This window comes from Alternaria viburni, assembly GCF_023758015.1.
Source record: "Alternaria viburni strain BMP 2772 chromosome Unknown scaffold_35, whole genome shotgun sequence".
Lineage (NCBI taxonomy): Eukaryota > Fungi > Ascomycota > Dothideomycetes > Pleosporales > Pleosporaceae > Alternaria > Alternaria viburni.
Window position 1 is genome coordinate 17,518 of NW_026055804.1, and position 23,561 is coordinate 41,078.

Genomic DNA, 23,561 nt, shown 5'->3' on the forward strand with positions numbered 1-23,561 from the left:
ATTCTATTTTAATATTTTATAAGTATACTTATTTAGTATTTTATATAGTGTTACTATATAGTTACTATAATATCTAGCTAGCGCTTTAGTTTATTTAGTATTTATTTAGATTATAATTAAACTTAAACTTTAAATTATATACTTTATATCTAATACTTTTATTATATGTATAACTTTAGGTACTTTTCTTAATATTTAAACTAGATAACTAAGTTACAGCTAAGCCTACCTATTATCTACTTCTACTTAACGTTAGTTCTTTTTCTACTATTACTATAGTATTAGCGTCTATAGTTATTAGCTTATTTATTTCTACCTATTATAAATACTACTTTTCTATAGTAAGAGCTACTTACTATTTATCTCTTAGACACTACTAGCTAGCTTATATTACTTATAATATACTACTTTTTACTTTTATTTATAGCTTCTTATCTCTTTTTTATAAATATAGAGTAGGTAATATATCTACTATATCTAGAGTAAGAAATAGATACTTAATAATTTAACTACTAGTAGATAGAAAAGAAAAAGTACTATATAATCTTATCTTTTATAATTTAGAGTTTACTTCTATACTCTCTACTTCTAATATTCTACTTCTAATATTCTATACCTAGTATTCTATATCTAAGTAACTTTATTATATAATTCTTTAATCTTACCTAGGTAGCTATAGTATCTACGCCTTTAGCTAATAACTAGAGCTTAGTATAGTATTTTATTCTTATAGAAGATAGTAATAATCTTACTAGAAATAACTAAGAATAAAACACTAATAATAATAAACCTCTTAAGAATAGGTTTATAAGTAAGTTAATAGCTAGAAACTAAGAGAAAGTAAGTATAGAAACTATCTAAGCTATAAAAGTACTAATATTAGATAAGAAAAAAAATATTTATAAAGATAAAAAAGCTATTTAGAAGAATAGAGATTATCTACGCGTTAGTAAATTAATATACTACTTATACTATTATACTAACTCTAGATAGTTAAGTATTTTAATCTAAGAATACTAGAATATTTATAGAAAAAAAATCTAGTAAGTATAGTTCTTAAAGAATAATTATATCTACTATAAGCTAAACCTAGCGTATAGCTTTAATAATAATAAAGAAAAGGTTAGATAACTTTATTATAAGTAGGTTACTTAGAATTAGAAATACCTTATAGATAATATTTTTTTTTTTAAGTATCTTTAGGTAAGTAAGAAAACTAGAAGTATATTAAAGAAAGAGAAAAAAACTATTAAAAAGAAAAAAGTAACATAAAGTAAGAAAACTTAAGGTTAAATATCTAAGCTATAGATATTATAAAACTTTTCTTCTAATACGCAATTACGTTTTAAATACTACTAATCTTTCTATTCTAGAAAGTTTATAAAAATAAATAGAAACTAAAGTCTTTTTTATTTTCTCTACTAAATCTTATAGTAAGTTCTTCTATACTCTAGTTATTTCTAGAGCTTTTTTATCTTTACTATTACTAACTATATAAATATAGATAGACTACTACTCTTTTTCTCTAGCTTTAGATTCTTTTATTATAGCTCTTATAGCTTCTTCTAACTACGCACTATATTTATATCTAGATATTAGTTTAGATAATAGCGTAAAGCTCTTTAAGAACTAAAGTTTATATTTTCTTTTCTATAATATTTTAGTGTATATATAGCTTATTAGCTTATTCTAGTAGTTAGTTACTTCTCTACTCTATCTATTAGATATTTTTTTCTCTCTCTTACTTTCTCTTATTAAACTCTTATTTCTAGCTAGTAGTATATATTCTATAAACCTACTTCTATAAGTACCTAGCCTAGTATATAGATAATTAAAAGTGCTTACTTTTACCTTTTATACCTATATAGCTTAAGTATATTACTTTTTAGAATATAAGCCTAGAAAGCGTAAGAGTATCTTAATAATAATAAAACCTAGTATATAGATTAGAAAAGAAGTAAAACTAGTATAGATTAAGTAGCGTATTACGCTATTAGAAAATAGTTTCTCTAAGTGTAGAAAACGTAGAGAAAAAAGAAAAAGAGTAAAAAATTCTTTTTAAAGCGCGCTATATATATAATAAAAGAGAAAGTAGATAATAGTTTAATTCTATTACTTCTATCTTTAAAAGAGTAAGTACTCTTCTAGTATCTACTTAGAGGCTTAGCTCTAGTAAAGAGTTATTCTTACTATACTAAAGGTATTAGAAAAAGCTAAAAGTAGTAGTACCTAGACGCTAGTAAAGATAATAGCGTAATTCTATTACTTATATCTTAAAAGCTATAGATAGTAATACTAAGCTTACTTTATAAAGATAAGAAAGTGCCCTCTTATCTAGCTTATCTATCTTCTCTCTTTCTTTCTTATTAAAGTAGTTAAAAGTTAATTTCTTTCTCTTTAGAATAAGCTTCTATATAAAGAACATAGTATTATAAACTCTTAGATTATACTTATTATAGAAGATAGAGTACTATCTATAGTTAGAATTATATAAGTAGTTAATAAACTTTATTAGTCTACTTATAAACTTAGTATCTATAATATAGAGATCTTCTTCTTTAAAGTCTTCTAACTTAGTAAACTTATTAAGTAAATATAGATAGAATACTTTTTTTTTTAAAGATAAGGTTTTATAATATATAGCTTTAGTATCTATTATAACTTTACTATAGTAGGTATTAATAAACTAGCTCTTATATAGATTTTATTTACACTAGAGACTCTAGCTAGTAAAAGTAGTAGCGCCTATAATAATAAAGATATTAGCTAACATTATTAAGTATATTATTAGTAACTTTAAGCCTAATAGGTTTAGTATTACTCTTTTTAAGATAATAATAAGCCTCTAAAGAATAGATTTATAAGTAAGTTAATAGCTAGAAACTAAAATAAAGTAAGTATAGAAACTATATAAGCTATAAAAGTACTAATATTAGATAAGAAAAAGAATATCTTTTAAGAAGAAGAATCTACTTAGAAGAAGAGAGATTATCTACGCATTAGTAAATTAATATACTACTTATACTATTACGCTAACTATATAAAGTTTAGTGTCTAGATATAAGTATTATATAACTATTATAGAAGACTAATTAACTAGGCGCTATTTCTAGAAGATAACTATATAGTATATAAGTGTTACATAACTATTATAGAAGACTAATTAACTAGGCGCTATTTCTAGAAAATAACTATATAGTATATAAGCTAAATATAGCTTATAGCTTTAATAATAATAAAAAAGAAGTTAGATAACTTTATTATAAGTAGATTACTTAGAATTAGAGATATCTTATAAATAATATCTTTTTTTTTAAATATCTTTAGATAAGTAAAAAGGCTAGAGATATAAAATAGATATAGAAGAAGACTTCTAGAAAAAAAAAAGTAGCCTAAAGTAAGAAAACGTAAGATTAAGTATTTAGGCTATAGATATTATAAAACTTTTCTTTTCTTATATAATTATATCTAGAATACTACTAACTCTTCTACTCTAGAAAGCTTATAAAAGTAAATAGAAACTAAAGTCTTTTTTATTTTCTCTACTAATCTTATAGTAAGTTTCTTTATACTCTACTCTTTTCTAAAGCTTTTTTTATCTTTACTAACGCTAACTATATAGAAATAGAGATTCTTCTTATCTACCTTATATTTTCTCTATATAAATTATATACCTCTAATCTATTATAAACCTTAGTATTTAAATAGACTTTATTTAAAATTAGTAGTAAGTATAGATACTATATAATAAATATAATTAGAGTTCTATTAATATACGCTTACTACTTAGATTAATATAGTAATTTATTTTTAAGTAATTTTATTTTCTATCTATCTTCTATTTCTTTCTAATAAATACTCTTTTCTAAATACTCTAAACTTATCTTAAAGCTACTAGTATTTCTAAATAGCTAGCTTAGAGTATAAATAATAAAAAGTATCTACCTTTACCTTTTATACTTATATAGCTTAAGTATATTACTTTCTAGAATATAAGTCTAGAAAGTATAAGAGTATCTTAATAATAATAGAACCTAGCGTATAAGTTAAGAAAAAAGTATAACTAGTATAGGTTAAGTACTATATTACGCTATTAGAAGATAGTTTCTCTAAGCGTAGAGAATATAAAGAAAAGAGAGAAAGTAAGAAATTCTTATTAAAGCGCGCTATTTAGCTAATAAAAGAAAAAGTAAAATAATAGTCTAATTCTATTACTTCTATTTTTAAAAAAGTAAGTACTTTTCTAGTATCTACTTAGAGGCTTAGCGCTAGTAGTATATTATTCTTACTATTATAAAGGCTTCTCTAGAAACTAAGAGTAGTAGTATCTAGGTAATAGTAAAGATAGTAGCCTAATTCTATCTCTTCTAGCTTTAAAACTAAAAGTAATAGTACTAAGTAATAGTAAAGAAATAGTCTAATTCTAACGCTTCTTTTTTTAAAAGGTATATATACACTTTTTTATATAAGTTACCTATAGATATATTATTATAATATAAATATAGAATATATTATATATATATATATAGTATATAATACTACTAGCTGTTTTATAAAAGATATTATAGCTATTAGTATATTTCTCTTAGAGTAGGCGTATATTAAGCTTAAGAAAGTAAGCTAGAGTATTATAATAGAGTAATAAGATACTTACTAGAGAGTTAATATATTATATAAATAGTAAATTAGAATTATTTTTCTTACTCTTAATACTTAGGTTAATAACTTTTCTATTAAACTTATTCTAGAAATTCTTCTTCTAATAAGTCTTTCTTAGTATTAGATACTTTATATCTTAGATAGATTAAGGTAATAGTAAGTTAAAGTTAGACTCTTTATTACTAAATATATTTATTAGAATATACTTACTTCTTTCTTATAGTATATTTTATTTTATTAGTTTTCTTTCTTACTAGGTAAAGCTATAGCTTATAAATATTAGTAACTATCTAGGTATTAGTAAACTAGTATACTTTTTATATTTTTATGCTAATCTAGTATAGTTAAGTATTAAAATATAAATATTTTATAACTATTAAGAAAAGCTAATATAATATAACTAATATTTAAGTATACTTTAAGAATTAAATACGTCTAATAATAATAACACTACTAATACTAATAGCTCTTCTCTAGAGGTAACATACTAAGTCTTTAATAGATACTAGTTAAGTAGTAGCTTAGTCTAGCGTATAAAATACTACTTATTACTAAGTAGTAGTAGTTACTAGCTACTATACTACTAGGTAAATAGAAGTATACCTATCTAATTTCTATATAGTAGCTTCTTATAGAAAAGTAACTCTATAGTTTACTACTAAACTTATAAGTATAGACTCTTCTATAACGTTATAGCTCTAGAAGTAGAAATAATATTTATAACTAAGTAGTAACTATATAAGTTAGAAAGTAGTAGAAATAGAATAGTAGAAAATTATAAAGTAGTACTTATATACTATTAGTATATATATATAGAGCGCCTATATAATATAGCCTATATATAGTAAGAGTAGCACTTTAGCGTATAGCGTATAGTATAATTAAGAACTAATCTCTATACTACTATAGCGTATAAGTAGTAAGAAAGGCATAGTAGTATACTACGTATACTAGAATAGATAGCTAGTCTATATACTATAGTAAATATTATATACTAGTATTATAAGAAGAATATACGCTATTATAAATAGAGTAAGTGTTAGACTTTATATTATATCTACTAACTACTTTTAAGAATATAACTAAAGTAAGCACTTTTCTACTAAAGACCTCTAATAAGACGTAGTACGTAGTTTATATTAATCTTACTTAAGATAATAACTTTTTATAATATTATTATATACTTTTAATACTACTAAGTCTACTAGTATATAAGCTAGCTTATATCTATCTTAATAAACGCCTTTATAAAGAGAATATCTTACCTCTTCTATATCTATAATAATAGCGCTTAAATACTTTACTAAAGTACTCTAAAAGGTATTTCTTTATACCTAAGTTATTCTTCTTACTAGGCGTATACGCTATTTAGTTATTAGATAACTTTTAGTATAAAAATATTATATTAGATAAGCTTTTTAATATTAAGTCTATAGATAAAGTAGTTTTATACTTCTATGCGTAGTATCTAATATAGTTAATAGAAATAATATAACTTAGCTCTATTAAGTCTACGTAGATTATAGATTTTAGAAGTATTAAAAGCTAGCCTATAGTATAAGAACTAACTAGAAAGCTTTATAAGTGTAGAAATAGAATAATCTATTACCTATCTTACCTCTAGTAGTATAGTACGTATTACGTAAAGTTCTTTATTTCTTTTAGAAAGAATAAAACTTTATAAGTTATTATTACTTTAGTAAATCTAACTTCTTAGAAGTAAAGTTATAAGAGTTACGTAGATAGTAAAGAGAAGGCTTCTACTTTAATAGATAATATAGCCTTTATAGTAGACTTACTCTTATAGACTATAATAGTAGTAGTGTTAACTTAGCCTAACTTTTAAATTAAGTTTTAGAATTTTTTATAATACCTTTAGATTTAGCTATTATTACTAGTAGTAATTAATTAATATAACTTTAGTGTATACGCGCACTTTAGTTTTATATATATAGAGTAGGTTACACTACTATAAGTATTAGTTCTAGCTAATAACTATTAAGAGGTCTAAGAGTAGCTCTATCTAGTTTTAAGTTACTAAAATATACTATTATAAGTCTTAGACTTACACTAGTAAAGTAGTATATATACCTTATTCTATATATATCTTATAGTACTTTAATAATTAGCTATATTAGTAATATATTCGCTAAGTAGCTATTTAGCGTAATTTAAGACTATAAGCTAAAATAAGTAGTTATTAAAAACGCGCTAAGAGAATTACACATTTATTACCTTTTCTAATTATTAGCTCTTACTACTCTAAATAGTAATCTATACTATATATTCTATTTAAAGAAGCTAGTAGAGAGTTATAGAATATACTTAATTCTAGATTAATACTTAGTAGATATAAGAAAGAGAAGGTAGCTTACGCACGTAAAGATAATATAAATCTAGTAGTAGAATAATAGCGCTGCTAATAATAATATACTTCTACACTACTACTTAATCTTTATAAATTTATAAAATATATTATTTTTAGTGTAGAGTAAAAAGAGCTATAAGTATAGAGTATTATTTCTAATACCTAGGTATTTATAGAAAGGTAGAATTTATGCTAATATTAGTATTACTAGTTTATATTATAATATAAATAAGGCGTAGTTTAATAGATAAGCTAAGAAAGAAGAATAAGTTAGACTTAAGTTAAAACCTATATATCTTACGCTATATAATGTAAAAAGCTATAGCTCTAGAAGCTATAATAGAGTTATAGAGTATTCTAGTATTATATATAATATTATCTTATATATAATATTAGCTTATACGTAGCGTTAGCTTATATATAGCGTTAGCTTATATATAGTATTAGCTTATATATAATATTAGCTTATACGTAGCGTTAGCTTATATATAATATTAGCTTATATATAATAGAGTTAACTCTAATAGAAGGTAGTAGAGTTTAAAAGCTTTAGAGCTACTACTTTAGAGCTACTCTCTATTTCTTATTAGTACTTATTACCTCTACTAAAAATTACTTAGGCCTAGTAGCTCTAAGACGTTCTTTTAGATAGATAGATTATTAATATACTTATAGATAAAAGCCTATAAGTATAACTACTTACTTATCTTAATAGTAGTATTTTTATCTACTTAGTATTTCTTTATATTTACTTTAAGCTTAGCTTAGTTCTTTTTTTTTATAACTAGTAAAAAGCTTAATAATATAAGTAATAGAGTAATCTTTATTACTAATATAATATAGAAGAATAGAGACTTTTATCTTATTAGAAAAGCTTCTATTATTAGTTTATTAGTTATAGTCTTTAAGAAACTTAGTAATATTTTTACTAGTAAAAACTAAAGTAGCGTATTAAGAGTAAACTATAGAAACTATACTATTAGTTACTATTATAAATAATAATACGCTTTCTACTTTAGAAATAGTTCTAGAAGTTAGTATCTTTAGTATTAAAGTAGTTAAAAAAGTAGTAGATAAATACTTAGAAAAGAGAATTACTAAATTTCTTAATATCTTATACTTTTTCTATTTCTTTAGTAGATATTATAGTTCTAAATAACTTATAAAGAAGCTAATACTTCTTTACTTAATAGATTAAATACTAAATAAATATTATACTATAGAAATTATATAATTAAAAGATAAGTTCTAAATACTTAATAGTGTTTAATATTCTTTATCTAATAGTAGAAGATACTTTCTAAATACTTTTATAGTTAGTATAGCTTAGCATTTTACTTACTATAATACTCTATTAGGTTATTAGTTCTATTAAACTATAGTTCTATACTAGTATATATTCTAAATATACTATTATAGTATTATATTAATCTAGTTAGTTTAGTATTTTATTATACTTCTAATACTACTATTCTAGATATTAGTTAAATTACTATTTTCTAGTATTTCTAAGTAGTTATCTTATCTACGTAATTATCTTATCTAATATTACTTAGTAGTAAGAACGTAGTTAGCCTAAATATAACTACTATTATAGTTCTAGCTAATCTAAAGAAAAAAGCTAAGTTTATACTTATTATATTTATAGTAGTTATTATTACTATATACGTTATATTAATATATACTAACTACTTCTTATACTATATAGTAGAATATATTTCTATAGGCTTTACTATTTATACTAGTATTAGAAAGTATAAAGATATATTACTATAAGAATATAAGATAATTAGTATAAGTAAAAAAGTATATAAACGTTAGTTTAGTAGAAAAAAGTTCTATTATAAAGAGATTCTATTATCTAAAGTATTATATAAAAGTTTAATACTAAAAAGTATAAGTAAAAAATAAGATTATAGATAATCTAATAATTCTAAAGAGCTTTTATTAAAAGATATTCTCTTTCTAGATAATTTTTAAGTTATTAAAGATCTAATTTATATAAGAATACTTTATATACTAGTATAGTAGAGAATATAATTAAGAAGTTAACTATATATTACTTATTCTACTTAATAGCTCTAATAGCTCTAAATAGTAGTTTTTATAGTATATTTTATTTAAAAGCACTAATACTAAGCTACTAAATATATACTATTTTAAAGCGCTATCTAGTAAATATATATAAAAGTAAGTAACTTTTATATACTAAAATAATATATATTAACTAGTAAAATATTTATAGAAAGAAAATAGATAAACTTCTATAGTATTAGTTTATTTTTATAAGTTTTTAGAATTTACTACTCTTAGTATAAAGTAAAGATAGTTATAAGTATAGTATTCTATTTCTAATTATAAGTAATTAGTAGAAAGATAGTATTATTAGTAATATAAGTATTATTAGTAAAGTGTACTTTATATAAAATATATAAATAGATATATAAAATTTAAACTAAGTTATTATAATATAGATAAAAAATATATATAAATATTTAATTAGCTTTTAACTTAATATTATAGCTTTAGAAGCTAGTATAATAAATCTACTTATAGACGTAATATATATATAGTATATATAGTATTAACTCTAAAGTAAGAGTTAGCTTAAGCTATAAAACTAGTACTAGAATACTTAGATATATAGACTATATTTTATAGAATTTAATAGTAAAAATTATAAATCTAATATAGTTAGAATTCTAATAGTAAATATACTTATATATATAATTAGCTTTTAACTTAATATTATAGTCTTTAGAGCTAATACTAGTAAATCTACTTATAGATATAATATATACTTAGTATATATAGTAATAACTCTAAAGTAAGTGTTAATTTATTCTTAAGTTTCTTATACCTAGGGGCTACTACTAAGTACTTTCTTACAAGTAGACTACTTCGCGATCTTCTCGTAGAGCGATAATCGCGCGATTTAAGCACGAGATTTGTGTTAGAATCGCGATACAATAAACAATAGATTACTACTATACATGCGCACTTGCCAGACTACCCGCTTAACAAAGCGGACACTTCAACCCCGTCCTTCCCATCATCTTCGCCACCTCCCCACCGCCTTCCTGCCCGCCGCTCTCCTTCTCCAAACACGACCGATGCCACAAATGCCTGCAAGCAAACAGCACGAGACTCTCTCTCTTCTCGCCCTTCTCCTCCCCATCATCCAACACATCCGCTTGACTCGGCCTCTTCCCCTTGCCCTTCGCACTCCCCTCCACCCCATCACCCACAGCCTCATCCCTCATCTTGCTCTTCGCCTCCTCCTTCTTCTCCCAAGCATCCCACACATCCGGCCCGGCACCAGGCCCCCAAGCCCTCTTCTTGCATCCTTCGCAGACCTGGCCGCGGGGTCTCCACCCGCGCTTCCGCAGTTCGGTGATCTCGTGGACGTGTTCGAAGGATTCCTTGTCGAGAAAGCGGTTTGCGAGGCTGAGGATGGTCTCTTCGAAGGTGTAGGCGGCGAAGATCTCGGAGAGGACGGAGCGCAGGTCGGAGAGCGAGGGCGAGTAGGTGTGTGTCGCGCGCGTGAGGAAGCAGCGGAGGATGCGGAGGAAGGATGGGTTGGATTGCGCGCGGGATTGCGTGGGGCGCAGGGGTGGACGGGTTGTTGTGTCTGCCGGCGCGTGAGATTGGGCGGCCTTTCGCGCAGGTGGGATGGTGGTGGATGTGAGGAGGGCCGAGAAGGTCAGTTGGATCGAGGAGCGGAGAGTGGATACGATGCGAGCGGTGTCGACGGTATCGGCTGGGTCAATGCTCGCTGATGTGATGGAGGCAGCGTGGTCAGCAACGGCGCTGGAGGTGTCTCTGATGAGTCGCACGGACGTATCGACAAGTTCAAGCCACAACAGTTCATCCGGCGCGAGATCTCCTTCACGAACTTCCCCGTATGCTGACTTCCGTCTGTCGATAGTTGACTCTGGTCGCGGCTCTTTGGATCGGGTCTGTCCTTGACATAACCATATGCCGACCTTGATGTACTTCTGGATGTCTTCGAGAAGATCGTGGACTGCTTCCTCGGTGTTGGCCACATCTGGCGTCTCTGATGCGGCTCCGATGAGGCCGATCAAGGCAGTCTGAAGCGTACCAAGATGCTTCACGAGTCGGTCCATGGCTCCTTGAACTAGGCCATCTCGTGCCATCAGGATGACAGCACCGTCAATGACGCCGCTCTTTTCCAGCGCGGGCAGAACCGGATCCAGTCGTAGGTCGCTGGACTTCAACGAGCCGACAAAGTCCGCGACATGCGCGCTGTTGTAAGTGCACATGAGCTGCACATAGTTCTCGATGAATCCAGAAGGTAAGTTCTCATCGAGGGACGTGACACTGCCTGTCGCAGCTTGTTCTGGTTCGATCAAAGCCTGTAGAAAGCGGTATTGGGCATCGGCTCCGGCTTCGATAGTGCCGAGAACTGGCTCCAGCAGGTCGGGCGCATATTGCTTCAGTGTCACCGCAGTTTGCGACGCGTCGATCGCAGCCAAGTCGGCAGCACGACTGACGACGACTGCCTTGACTTCGTTCAGCTGCTTCTTATTGACACCTTTGCTTGGCCGAAAGATGTCAGCAATACAACCAAACACCGCCTCTTCGTCTTCTTCATCGTCAAGGTACGTTTCGAGCAGCTTAGCGTATTGGTGTGCGCCCCGATACACAGACTTGAGCACGCGATGGAAGCCAGCCTTCTCGAACAGCGGCACGAGATTCTGTGGACTGGGTGGGTGGTAGATGGAGAGCAGATACTCGACTGAGAGCTGACAGTCTTCCTTAATCGTGTCTGTAGGATAGTTGCAGAGACCGATGAGCACCAGGTGTAGCGACGTCCCTGGAAGCATGATAAGTTGCGGGTATTTCGGCAGATTCCGCGCGACGAACATGTAGAAGTAGATGATATCCTCCGGGTCGAAGTTGTCGGTGTTCATTATCCCGAAAAGGTAGTTGATGATAGATTGGCGAGTGGGAGTGAGAGCGGACCCTTTGTGCGTGCCGTTGAGCTGGGCCCCATTTGACGCATCTTGCTCACCGTTCAAGAAGCTATCTTCAAAGGCCTCGTTCAGCATGCTCATGAAGCTCGAGGCGTCAAAGTCCAAGACGAGCTGCAGATACGGAAACGGTGGCTCTGGGCTGCCGTCAGATTGTGTCAAGATGACTTCGCCTGAGCCTGGTGGCCATTCCAGGTTCTTACCCGAGAACAGGAATCGATACATGTCCTTCTTGGCACTATACGCTTGGTCATCGTCCATGAAAGCGCCGCCAGGATACACCCGCCCGGTGAAGGTGTACGCTAGGTAGGGAAAGATCTTCTTCGCGGCAGTGAGATAGATGTTCTCCATCTCATCTACATCGAAATCTACGAGCTTGATAAGTTCAAGGATATTGGTGAGTGGCGTGATGTAGTCGCCAATAGCCCTTGTCCATACGTAGATGAGCGCGTCGTACAGTACGTATTGTTGACATAGCATGGTGACTTGGTTCAAATCCATCGTATCGGTGCTGAGTCGACAGATCATCTCTTCGAGCTGGGCGGAGCGATTGGCTGAGGCATAGAACGTGATGAGGTCCTTCAAGACGTTCGGTGGTACTGCGGTGATCTCGTCATCTTGTATGTATGGCTCGAGGGTCTCAAAGAAAGCCTTCTCTGCTGACGCCTCTTCGTAGGTATCGTAAACGTCTTCGAACAAGAAGTCATATTCCTCCATGCATAGCAAACCTGTGAAGACCACCTCAGCAAGCTCTTTCGCTCGACGCTCCTGCGCATCGCGATCGAGGTCGTCCTGTCTTGAGAAGGAATACTTCAATGAGGCCGTTATCATCTCGAGCAGCTTTGGCTGTACAAGCGCATGGCGTGCTTTGTCATCGTCGGGCAGTCCGACGGTGAGCTTGTCCGCATCCCCGAGGTAGTACGAAGTCGCGAGACCGATAGCGGCAATGTAGTCGCCATCCTCCATCAAGGCCAGCAGGCGGTCAGCCCAGTTTGAGAGAGTGCCGATGGAGCAGTCGTTGAAACCCAGGAGGAACAGCCGACCCTTGTACGCCCGGAAACTCATGTAAAAGGCATTTGCCACGACACCATGTAACGACGCATCGTCTTCATTAAGCTGCTCAACGACCGGCTTGAGCTGTCGTGAGAAAAGGTCCGAGTGGTAGATGTGCTTCTGCAGCAAATCGAATGAGTCTGTCACGCGGAGGGTGTTGTCTTCCAAGATCATGAGGCGCTGACTGATGGTAAGCACGCTGAGAACTGATCGACTCAGCCACTGAACAGCAACAATAGCTTCTTCCGCCTTCCAGCGACTCCGAGGTCTGAAGCGAAGCTCAACAGGCTTTTCTCTTTCCGACGGGGGCGGCAGGATGGAGTCGACTTCGAGTATGGTCAGGACGTTAGACCAACAGTACACGAGCTTTGTTTTGGATATCGCGTTCTCGGAACCGTCGGAGGAACTCTTCAGCTTGACAGCCGGAAACCAAGCCAGACACCCGCTCAACGCGCTGTGCGCTTCCACATCCTTGGGTCGGGGCGCTTTGTGCTGGGTCTGTGCAACCGGAGTAGTCGAGACAATGACTAACAGATAGGGTGTTAGCAGTGCGGTCAGACCCATATTGTCGGTTGGCTGCTCAACGTTGCCTAATGGCAGGGGTGCGAAGGCCAGCACAGAACTTGGTTTCCGAGGTTTCTCCAGTGACTTTGCCGACAATGGATATCGCCCCAAGATCCGCGTCGTCTTGACCGTCCGCGCGATTGCCCCTAGCCCACGTGTAGCGAGATGGGAGAAGGCCATGCCTGCGTCATCTGCGGAGACGAGCGCTGTGCGCCGGGTGCCGAGGAAACCCAGATGCAGAATGGCTACGCCCGAAACATGGCCATCTGACTTGTTGTCCTCCAGAGACGCCCTTTCCAGAGGCGGGATGTGCAAGAATGGCTTGGCCGGCTTCGCCAACTCCCATGTGAAGATGTGACCTGTCGCATGCCCCCCTGCAATGGCCGAGTGATCAGCAGCGATGGCTAGCGAAGTGATGGCACCGCATTCGACAGCCTTGGTACCCGGTCCAATAATGGACTTGAGAACCTGCTGGTAGTCGAAGATAAGGATGAAGCCTTTGGACGTTCCTATCGCCAACGAGACGGTCACATGTAGGCATGTGGGCCGGCCAAAGTTGCGCTTGCCAATCTCCGAGAAGACTTGTCCAGTGATCTTCTTCAGCTTTGTCCATCGCACGACCTCCCACGGCGCCTGAGGTGTCTCGGATCCATCATCGGATAGTTGCTGGAAGACGAGGTTGCTCGATACGGAGGATTGTCGCGAGTGCGGCGATAGGAAGGCAGGCGACTGGCCGCGCGGTGTTGGTCCAGGGGATGGAGATAGGCGGGAGGAGAAGCGGCGTTCGAATGGCTGCAGCGATGTCGGTCTATGAGGGCGCAGCGAGTTGTGCGACACGGGCACGCTGCTCGTGGGTGAGGAAATACCGGAACCCTGTCTTGGTCAGAGGATTCCCATGGTGATTCGCCATGCTACATACCTGAATCGAGGGGGTATCGTCGGGTATATCCGTCGAGGCAGGGCTACCTGCCACCTCTATAGTCGGTCGTATGGACAGCACCGATGCTGAATCATGCGTCTCTTCCTGGGGGCTTCTCCGCCGTGTCCTGGCAAATGTCAAGCCCTCGATGCCGTTGTCTACCGACTGCACATCTTCGCTGTCCTCATCGTCTACGCTTCTTCGCTCGGTCGCGCTTCCCTCAGAATCATCTTCTTGTGCACCAAAAGCGCCCACGGCGCCTTCCCTGGCGTCTATCTCGTCTCCATGGTCGTTGTGAGCGCTGGAGTGGCTCTCATCCGAATCTGAGCTCATCAGGCTCGTTCTGCACAGGGCATTGCTTCAGGCGCACATCTGATAGCTGTGGGTAGTTGCGCGATGTCTGGTATCTGGTCTTCGGGATGTTGTAGTTTGTGGGTGTAGTCGACTCGGCGCGGGGGTTTCGGTGATGGTATGCGGTACGGGTCGGTGCTGCCTACGCGAAGGCGAGTTAGGCGTGCGTCCGGGCGGGTAGCGCGGCAACCGAGGGCGTATGCGACGGGCGTGTAGGTTAGTTGAGAGGGTGAAAGGCGCCGACGAGGGTTGGCATGGGCTGGCAAGGATGGCGCGTCTCCGGAGCTCATGGCGCAGTTCGCAGATCGCCGCATGTGCCGCGCCGTTGGTGAAGGTCCAAGCTCCAATGAACGTCACTCGGCGCGCAGTCAGGTACACTTTCCATTCACGCCCACACCCCACGATGCCTTCAATAGGACCCACTATGCCGCCGCACCTCTCCAAGCGCAGTCGCGACGACGACGATGATCGCGCATCGAGTCCAGAATCCGGCGACAAGCGCAGACGAGTCATCGGCCCAGCACCTCCACCTTCCGCATCCTCACCTCCGCGCACAGCTGGGCCTTCACTACCACCAGACGCGACATCACGATCCAGTAGTGTCGACAGCGACGTCGGTCCTGCGCCTCCGCCATCCTCGAAGCCGGCGCGCGTAGTCGGGCCTGCTCCACCGCCAGCGCTTCTCGACGAGCGGCCGCCCAACCCCCCAGACAGCGGCTCCGACAGCAGCGACGATGACTTTGGGCCCGCGCCGCCACCAGCTGGGGGAGCATCTTCAGGCTTCGACAGCGCCAGGGGCAAATCGGCATTCGACACGGAACCGCAATTCACCGACGCCCCGAAGAAGGCACAGCGCGACGAATGGATGACACTGCCCCCGACGCAGGACGACCTCGCCGCTAGAATGGACCCTACAAAGATGCGCGCACGCAAGTTCAATACAGGCAAGAGCGCTGGAGGCACAGGAGGCATGAGCAGCGCATGGACCGAGACACCAGAACAAAAGCTCAAGCGGCTGCAAGACGAGGCCTTGGGCATAACCGCACCCACCAACTCTGCGCCTGCTACATCCGAGTCCAAGCGCAACAAAGAAGAGGAGAGGAGGGCACGCAAGATGCGCGAGAAGATCGATGCGACACGCGGCAAGAGTTTGGTCGAGCAACATCAAGATAAGGGAACGGGCAAGGAAAAGGAGGACGATCCCAGCAAGCGCGCATTCGACTACGAGAAGGACATGGCTGTGAGCGGCTCGCTCAACCACAAGCAGAAGCGCGAGATGCTCAGCAAGTCAAAGGGTTTTGGCGATCGCTTCTCGAGCGGCAACTTCCTGTAGCTGCGAGACGTAGACGTATGCATGATACAATTGGATCAAGTATGGCTTCCATTCCTGTCAAAAGAGCAGTGTGACGAGAGCTCTTTCTATACCCAGAATGCACCACCACCTACCGATTGGGCGAGGGCCTCCAGGCGCTACCAGCTGATTGGCTCGATATACGCGGATGACGGAACTCGTCGCCGGCCTAAGTTATCCGAAGCGCGACTTGACTCACATCACGCCTTCCGCATCCAACGGCACGCTATGATATACCGAACCATCCCATAAGCGGAATACACCGGAGATAGTGCAGATGAATCATTCTGACCCAGAGTACGTGTGGCTCTGCGTGTCGAGAGGTACTACGCTGACCATGAACCGGTGTATAGTAGCAAAGTATATATTGGGCGACCTTCGAATGCACGAAGTATAGAATTTGATCCACACCATGGCTCACAAGACATCCGAATTCGAGAAGCTCGTATTAGAGACGATAAATGAACTTCACGTCCCTGGTCTTTCGCTCGCAGTTGTACAAGGCGACGACATCCACTCCAAGGTATTCAGGCCTCTCCACAAGAACCACTGCGCATCACTCACATCCCTCAGGCGTATGGCTATTCAGAACTGCCCGACACCCAAGCGACTACAGACACCCTGTTCGACCTCGCAAGCACTTCCAAATGTACCACCGCGGCGGCCGTGGCCCTTCTCGTAGACGACGAGAACTACCCAGACGTACAATGGACAACACCCGTGTCAAAGATTCTTCCCGACGACTTCGTTCTTCCCGATGCATATCTCACGGAGCAAATCACCATTGACGATATTCTGAGTCATCGGAGTGGCATTGCAACTCACGACGAGTCCTACCTCAGCGCACGAGCGAAGCACCCCGACAATGCGAAGTCCTTGACGCGCAATCTGCGCAATCTCGAATTCGTCAAACCGCTTCGTACCGAGCACATCTACTGCAACATCATGTTCAGTGTCGCTGTGCACCTCATCGAAACTGTGACTGGTATGTCCTACACCGACTTCATCCGGACAAAGCTCTGGAAGCCACTCGGCATGATCAACACATTCCACGACGTACCTGATATCCACGCCAACAGCGACACCGATCGACGCGCAAGGCCATACTACTGGAACAGTGAATCCGAGTCTTACGTCGCACTCCCTCATTACCCACCAGCACCAGAAGGTCACGGCGCGGGCTGCATCTTCAGCAGCGCAGGCGACTACGCGAAATACATCCGCGCGCTGATCAAACGTGACCCAATCCTGTCCGAAGACAGCCACAAAGCGCTCGCCACGCCCCGCAGCTTCGATCTCCTCGGCGACGACAAATGGGCCATACCCTACAAGAGCGACGAACTCTACACCCTCGGCCTATCCCGCACGAGCTATCGCGGACACACGGTCATCGGCCACTACGGCTCGGTCCCCGGCTTCAAAGCCATGGTTTGCTTCCTCCCCAAGTTCGACTGGGGCCTCGTCATCTTCGGCAACTCGGACACCGCCATGTACGTCAATGATATCTTGAAGTTTACGATGCTCGACGATGTTCTCGGCGTACGCGACGAAGACCGCGTCGATTGGAGCGCGTTCTTCAAGAACTTCCAGACCATGGACGATGCCGAAGAGGCGGAGAAGCCAGAGTGGACGAAGGTGGAAGATGCGCAGCCGCTTGACGTTCCTCTTGACGCGATAGTCGGCAGCTACCACAACGTTGGGTACAAGGGCTTGGTAATCGAGATGAAGGACGGCAGGCTTATTGCGGACTGCATCGATCGATGCTTTCCGTACATACTTACGTTCGCACACCTCAGCGGTAAAACGTTCGCGGTGGAGATGCACGGCGTGTGGGAGGGAAAGTTGTACAGTACTATCCGAGGCGAGATCAGAATAGAGGCCGGAAAGGTTGTCGCGGTCGGTATGGGCCTCGAGAGCGACGTGAAGGGCGGTCTTATCTGGTTCGATCGTGTAACGTAGCCCATGGGCGACATGGTTACACGGGCGTAACTACCCCTCGTCAGGCGAACCGCGTCTCGCGGTCTATTGGATAGCATTCGTACAAGGCTGAATATCACTTTAGTGACCTTGAATCTCACGTCAGACATGACGTATGTGCTCAATCCACTCCCTCTACTCTCGTAATTCACTGCGGCCTCGGAACAACTGACAACAGCAATGGCGAACGATCGTGCCGTCGCACTCAAGACGCAGATACGCAATGCAGCAGTCGGCCAGCAGCAGTTGCGACCGACATTCACGTCCTTGAACGGGGATAATTCATGGCTTCTTTCCTTTCCACGTCCAAGCGAAGAGCGGGTTACCAGCGGGAAAGCATTCTATCACATCGTACACGACCCGTGGTTCAACGGCCCTGTCAATCTATTAGGAACATGGCTAGCAAGCTTCAGCCTATCGTCTCCACCCGCCGTCAACAACGGCAGCGATGTAGAAGGCATTGCGCGCGACATCGAAGCTGCAGCTGCAGACGCTGGGTATCTCCCTACCACGACAGCCGTCACCCAAGATGCTTCACCAATTGATGCGATCTTCATACGCTTCCACTACGACGATCACCTGCACAAGCCGACACTACTAACGTTCGCGCCAAGTATACCCGTGTTCGCGACAACGGAAGCAAGCGCGATCATTCGCGGCTGGAACCACTTTGACAACATCATGACCACCCGAGACTTAGAGCCGGGTATCTTCGAGGGCGACTGGACATCGCTGCATCCAGGCAGCCCGCTACCCACCTGGCTCACGGTCTTCCGAGCCCGCGGTCACCATGAGCTCAACTTCGTGAGCGCAATTATTTACACGCCTTCACCAGACACACACGAAGCGGTATTATACTCCCCACACGGGATGCGTACCTCTCAGGAGTCTCTGCAGACTCTTTTACATAGGTCAACACCAGACTTCAACGTGCTTGCCCTCCTTCACGGGCTCAAAGAGAGTTGGACGTTCAACTGGCAGACCACGTTCGGCGTTGCAACCGGGTTAGAATTGCAGAGGCAGACGGACTCAAAGTACTGGATTGTTACACACAACTCGCCACTACAATATCGAGGGCTGTTGTGGGTAATCGTTACGGATATCTCCCGGACGTTGGAATGGGCGCTGGGCAAAGAGAAGGTGCCGGATTCAGAAGAGAAGAAGGTGAATGTAGTTAACGTAGAGAACGGAGAATCGTTCATACTCAAGTAGCTTCTCGAATGCGCTATTCAGATCTCGCTTATACCCTCCGCGACGTCATATGGTGAAAAGTGAAGGTGAAGCAGCATGCGAGCGTTTGTATCAATAGGCACCCGCGCTTTGTCCGCCTTTCCGACTTTTGCTTGCGCAACACATCTCCTACTACCTACTCTACGATCTTTATCTCTCGTTCATACACCTTCTTTACTCATCCTACTATTGTCGCAATGGCACTCGATCCCGCCACGCTTAGGCGTTATACCGGATGGTATAAAAACGACAAGACATCGGCCGAGCGCGTCGCGATCGCACTGGACGGCGCCACTATGAAGCTCCTCCGATTCGATACGATTACTGGCGCGATTAAGACCAGTTCCACTCTGTCCTTGGACGCATCGACAATGCGCATAGGCGGCGATGCGGATATCCGAGCGCTTTGGCGTATAGATCGCGAGTGCGTCTCGATGAGTTTCGCAATGCGCGGTGAAGAAGTCGGGAGCTTCTCTATCAAGGGAGCTTCCTACTCCCGCTATGAGCCTGATAGGAAGAGTGCGCTCCTGGATCTGCCTGCTGAGCTTCGACAAGCAGTGTGGAGATACGTTCTCGCTGGGCCCGGTAGCTTGGTCATTTCGTCGCCAAAAGACGGAAAGGTCGTCATCCAAGACGTTGCTGGCGAGCGCACGCCGTACAATCGCATCGCCGAGATCCACAAGGCCTTTGGCAATGAAGCCAAATTTCTCGAGCTCTCTCTGAAACATCTTCTCGCCAAACCTAGAGAGGGTCTATATCTCGTCAACGTTCTCGAGCTCAGCGACTCGTGTCTCGACCGCAAGCTCCGCAAGGTCACATACCAGACCAATTGGGGTCCTGACCTCCTACCTCGTCGAGAGGTCCTCCATGGCCTACTCATGTACGCGAAGAAGAACGCGCACGTCAAAATGAACATCGAGCTCAACAATTGGTACCTCAAGAAGGCGGGAGCCTACATTATTCGGGAAAAGTTCGTTAGATTCGGCATCGGTCTGCGAAGAGCGATTCGAGGTATCAATGTAGGTACTTTTGAGGAGTCTGCCTGGATTGTATACAAGTGGAGGGGGAATAAGACGGTGGAGGAGTTGAATGCTCCTAATGTATCGTTTTGGCCCGCGCAAGAGGAGTTAACGGACAAGGAGTGGAACAAGGTGAAGACGGCAATCGGTGTCAAGAGCTTCAAGGGTATTATGTCAGGGTGTGGTGTAAGAGGGCCGCAGGACTTGGATGTCATTGTTGAGCTGCTCAAGAGCTACTACCTCAAAGGTACATAGCGACTAAGGACGACTTCGTCTTGTAGCGGCCTGGCTTGGTTTCCTCGTATAGTTGAAATATCTCGTAGACGTTGTCTTCGTCATCTCGCTTCTCATGACAATGGCCGACATACCACGTTAGATTCCCGAGTACGTAACCGTAGAATCGATTCCAAAGTTCACCGGGTAGCTTGAGCTGTGGCGACATGCGCTGGTTGCGAGCAGCACCATGCATCTTGAGTATCCATTCTAGATTGCATCTTTATAGGCTGTTGCACTTACATTGCCTGCTTCTAGGGCGAGCTATTAGTAAGAACGAGTATCATCAGCGGGGTCGTAGATTGTCCGTGGGCAGAGAGTGGGAGAGTAGCTGAAGTGACGACTACGACAGGATGATTGTAAGCGTGAGATCTAAGTGAGACTACGACGTGAGAACAAACCGACAACTACAGGACGTGGTACTTTAACTTTGATCTTGCCCCCTTCACCTCAAAAGATAAGCATAGTCGGAGTCGTCTCAGAGGTGTGTCGTCGCGAACGATACCGCTGCTCTATACATCTATAACTCATCTTCGCAATGTAGTCCACAAGCATACCTAGAGGCCGATAACATTTCCATCAACATGTGTCTGAACCTAGCTCAAGAAGAGCCATCGCTTCGCGCGATGACTGACAAGCGCCATGTACCATCAACCACAGCCGTGTCCGACAAGTACATGCACATCCATACTCACGCAAACCTTCGGTCGCCCAAACATCCTCTCGACTTCGGGACGTAGCTGTGCGATGGCCATAGTTTTGGCGCGCCGAACAGCCACGTCATCTGGCTTATTCCAACTCACCGCGAATTTGCTTACATTAAGGACGAGATGAATGTGTTCAAGGCCCGGTAGGAGAGCATACAACTCATCCACGCCATCTACCATGCGCATGCCCTGTACAGGCCCGCGCATTCGCATAACGCGACGCTCTCTATGCGGGTGTCCCGCAGTCCACCATACCGGAAACCTCGTCTCAAGGACATCTTTCGTGATCTCGCCGCAATGACCTTCATTCATTCGGAGAGAGCGTATCGCAGATCTTGCGGGCTCTGGCAGCTGGTGTAGCCACCACACCAGAGCATCGATCGGAGTGCCTCCGTAATAGTCCGCCTCGAATGTGTTCAAGGCGTAGGGGAGTAACCATGTCTCTTGATGTATCTGACGACAGACCTGGTGAAGGGTAGATCCGAAAGCTCGAACTGTCGGTTCACCACATAGGACACACTCGCAATCGTCGTGATAACGTGAGACTTTCCGCCATGCATAGTCTTTGTGGCAGGTGATGTGCCAAGTGACATCGCTGTCGAGGACGTATTTGTATATCCGGTTTCTGAGCTCTCCGGGGAGTTTGAGGAGGGGAGAGTTGGATTGGTTCATCACACCGCTAGCAGTTGTTAGTCGCTATGACTTCGGACAAGTACGCGTAGAGTGCGGGACTTACATTGCCATTTGCTCGGGTCGAGCCTCACTCAGTATCACCATGTTGCCGGTGATAATATGTACGATGATTCTGGGAGGAAAGGAGTTCCCGTTGGGAATCGTGGCACAGAATTAAGATCACAAACTGCAGGCAATTCACGAAGTCGATATATCGGATTGTGGACCCAACAATGTCATTTTGAAGTGCGCATCTCGCAACCTGCAAGTGGTATTGACCTTCACAGGCCACGGTGCTTTGGAGTGGCACGTGAAAATGGTTGCGCGGATGTGACATTGCTTTGTGGCGCGAGCGTTGTGAGCCGACAGCCTGGTTGTCGGATTATAGCGTTCATCTGTACTCATTTCGGTGCTCCGCGCCAGTAAATGTCGTCTCCAGGTACCCAGATAGATATGATAGTTCACAGTGGATGCATTGGTGTGTTCGTGGTTCGGGTGTGAATGTCTGCCAGACATCATACGATCCGACAAGGCTGGCGAGCCTCGGCTCTTGACCCGATTCGGTGCAAGGGTCTAGAGTGGGTCTCCTCAAAGCCGTACACCCGTATCGCCGAGGTATGCTCGCAAAATCTACTTCAGATTGTATACAACAGCTTTCGGCCTCAACATGACTACCGCGCCTCTATCCGGTCATCCTAATGGAAGCTTGGCCAACACCCGAGGAGCCATCCCTCTCAATGAAGCGTTTGAGCGTCTCCGCTGGTCAGTCTTTGAGGACATCTCCAACATTCTCGTTCTCGACGAACCAAAGACTCCCGGTCGGAAGCCTGGCCTGTCACCCTTTGGAGGCCACGCGATCGCATCGGAACCAGCTTCCGAGATTCCTCTCACCAAGATAGCCTTCAGCATCGACGAGCTCAACCAGTTCGCAGCTCTTGAAACAGGCTTCAGCGATGAAGAGTTCGACGAGCCTGGGTTTGAGGAGAATCGTCGCTATCAGCGACCAGAGCCCTTACTTGTTACCAGAGCAGATGGCGGTATTGTTACAGTTGCAGACGTCGTCCAGCAACTATCAGGGTACTTTCTCACTCACAAGGAAGACATACTTAAGGTGAAAGCCTATGTGAATGGGCACACGAGCGACCACGGGGCGGACGACGAGCAAGCTGTCACTACTACCCTGGGCGAAGATCGGGGTACATCTCCCGGCACGAGAGTCTTCTTCGAAGGATTTTTTGGTATCATAGAGCCCACCATGGAGTCGCTTCCCGTACTACTGTGGACCGAATGGGATGGCTCATTTTCATTGGATGACAGACTGCTACAGCAAGCATTTTAGAGCTCAGGGTTAGAAACCGACCAAATATTACCTCTGACAATGTTACCTCCTCTCTTGTATCGTGTCGCGATATTGCCCTAGTCGC

General features: G+C 40.8%; 6 protein-coding genes across 6 annotated transcripts; 5 read left to right on the forward strand and 1 right to left on the reverse strand.

The window, feature by feature from the left end:
* Nucleotides 1-10,044: 10,044 nt before the first annotated feature.
* Nucleotides 10,045-14,890, reverse strand: J4E79_010946 (uncharacterized protein; the record flags this gene model as incomplete). The annotated part of the gene is made up of 2 exons (XM_049359777.1): nucleotides 10,045-14,511; nucleotides 14,558-14,890. The coding sequence occupies 2 exons, from the start codon at nucleotides 14,888-14,890 to the stop codon at nucleotides 10,045-10,047; spliced, it is 4,800 nt and encodes a 1,599-aa protein (XP_049205702.1).
* Nucleotides 14,891-15,311: 421 nt separating this feature from the next.
* On the forward strand, nucleotides 15,312-16,241 carry J4E79_010947 (uncharacterized protein; the record flags this gene model as incomplete). Its single annotated transcript, XM_049359778.1, has 1 exon — nucleotides 15,312-16,241. The coding sequence occupies one exon, from the start codon at nucleotides 15,312-15,314 to the stop codon at nucleotides 16,239-16,241; it is 930 nt and encodes a 309-aa protein (XP_049205703.1).
* Nucleotides 16,242-16,671: 430 nt separating this feature from the next.
* J4E79_010948 (uncharacterized protein) lies at nucleotides 16,672-18,218 on the forward strand (the record flags this gene model as incomplete). The annotated part of the gene is made up of 2 exons (XM_049359779.1): nucleotides 16,672-16,782; nucleotides 16,833-18,218. 2 exons carry the CDS (start codon nucleotides 16,672-16,674, stop codon nucleotides 18,216-18,218), a joined length of 1,497 nt encoding a protein of 498 aa, XP_049205704.1.
* A 198-nt stretch (nucleotides 18,219-18,416) lies between these two features.
* On the forward strand, nucleotides 18,417-19,448 carry J4E79_010949 (uncharacterized protein; the record flags this gene model as incomplete). Its single annotated transcript, XM_049359780.1, has 1 exon — nucleotides 18,417-19,448. One exon carries the CDS (start codon nucleotides 18,417-18,419, stop codon nucleotides 19,446-19,448), a length of 1,032 nt encoding a protein of 343 aa, XP_049205705.1.
* Nucleotides 19,449-19,663: 215 nt separating this feature from the next.
* On the forward strand, nucleotides 19,664-20,740 carry J4E79_010950 (uncharacterized protein; the record flags this gene model as incomplete). The annotated part of the gene is made up of 1 exon (XM_049359781.1): nucleotides 19,664-20,740. The coding sequence occupies one exon, from the start codon at nucleotides 19,664-19,666 to the stop codon at nucleotides 20,738-20,740; it is 1,077 nt and encodes a 358-aa protein (XP_049205706.1).
* A 2,064-nt stretch (nucleotides 20,741-22,804) lies between these two features.
* Nucleotides 22,805-23,476, forward strand: J4E79_010951 (uncharacterized protein; the record flags this gene model as incomplete). The annotated part of the gene is made up of 1 exon (XM_049359782.1): nucleotides 22,805-23,476. One exon carries the CDS (start codon nucleotides 22,805-22,807, stop codon nucleotides 23,474-23,476), a length of 672 nt encoding a protein of 223 aa, XP_049205707.1.
* Between the last annotated feature and the right edge of the window lie 85 nt (nucleotides 23,477-23,561).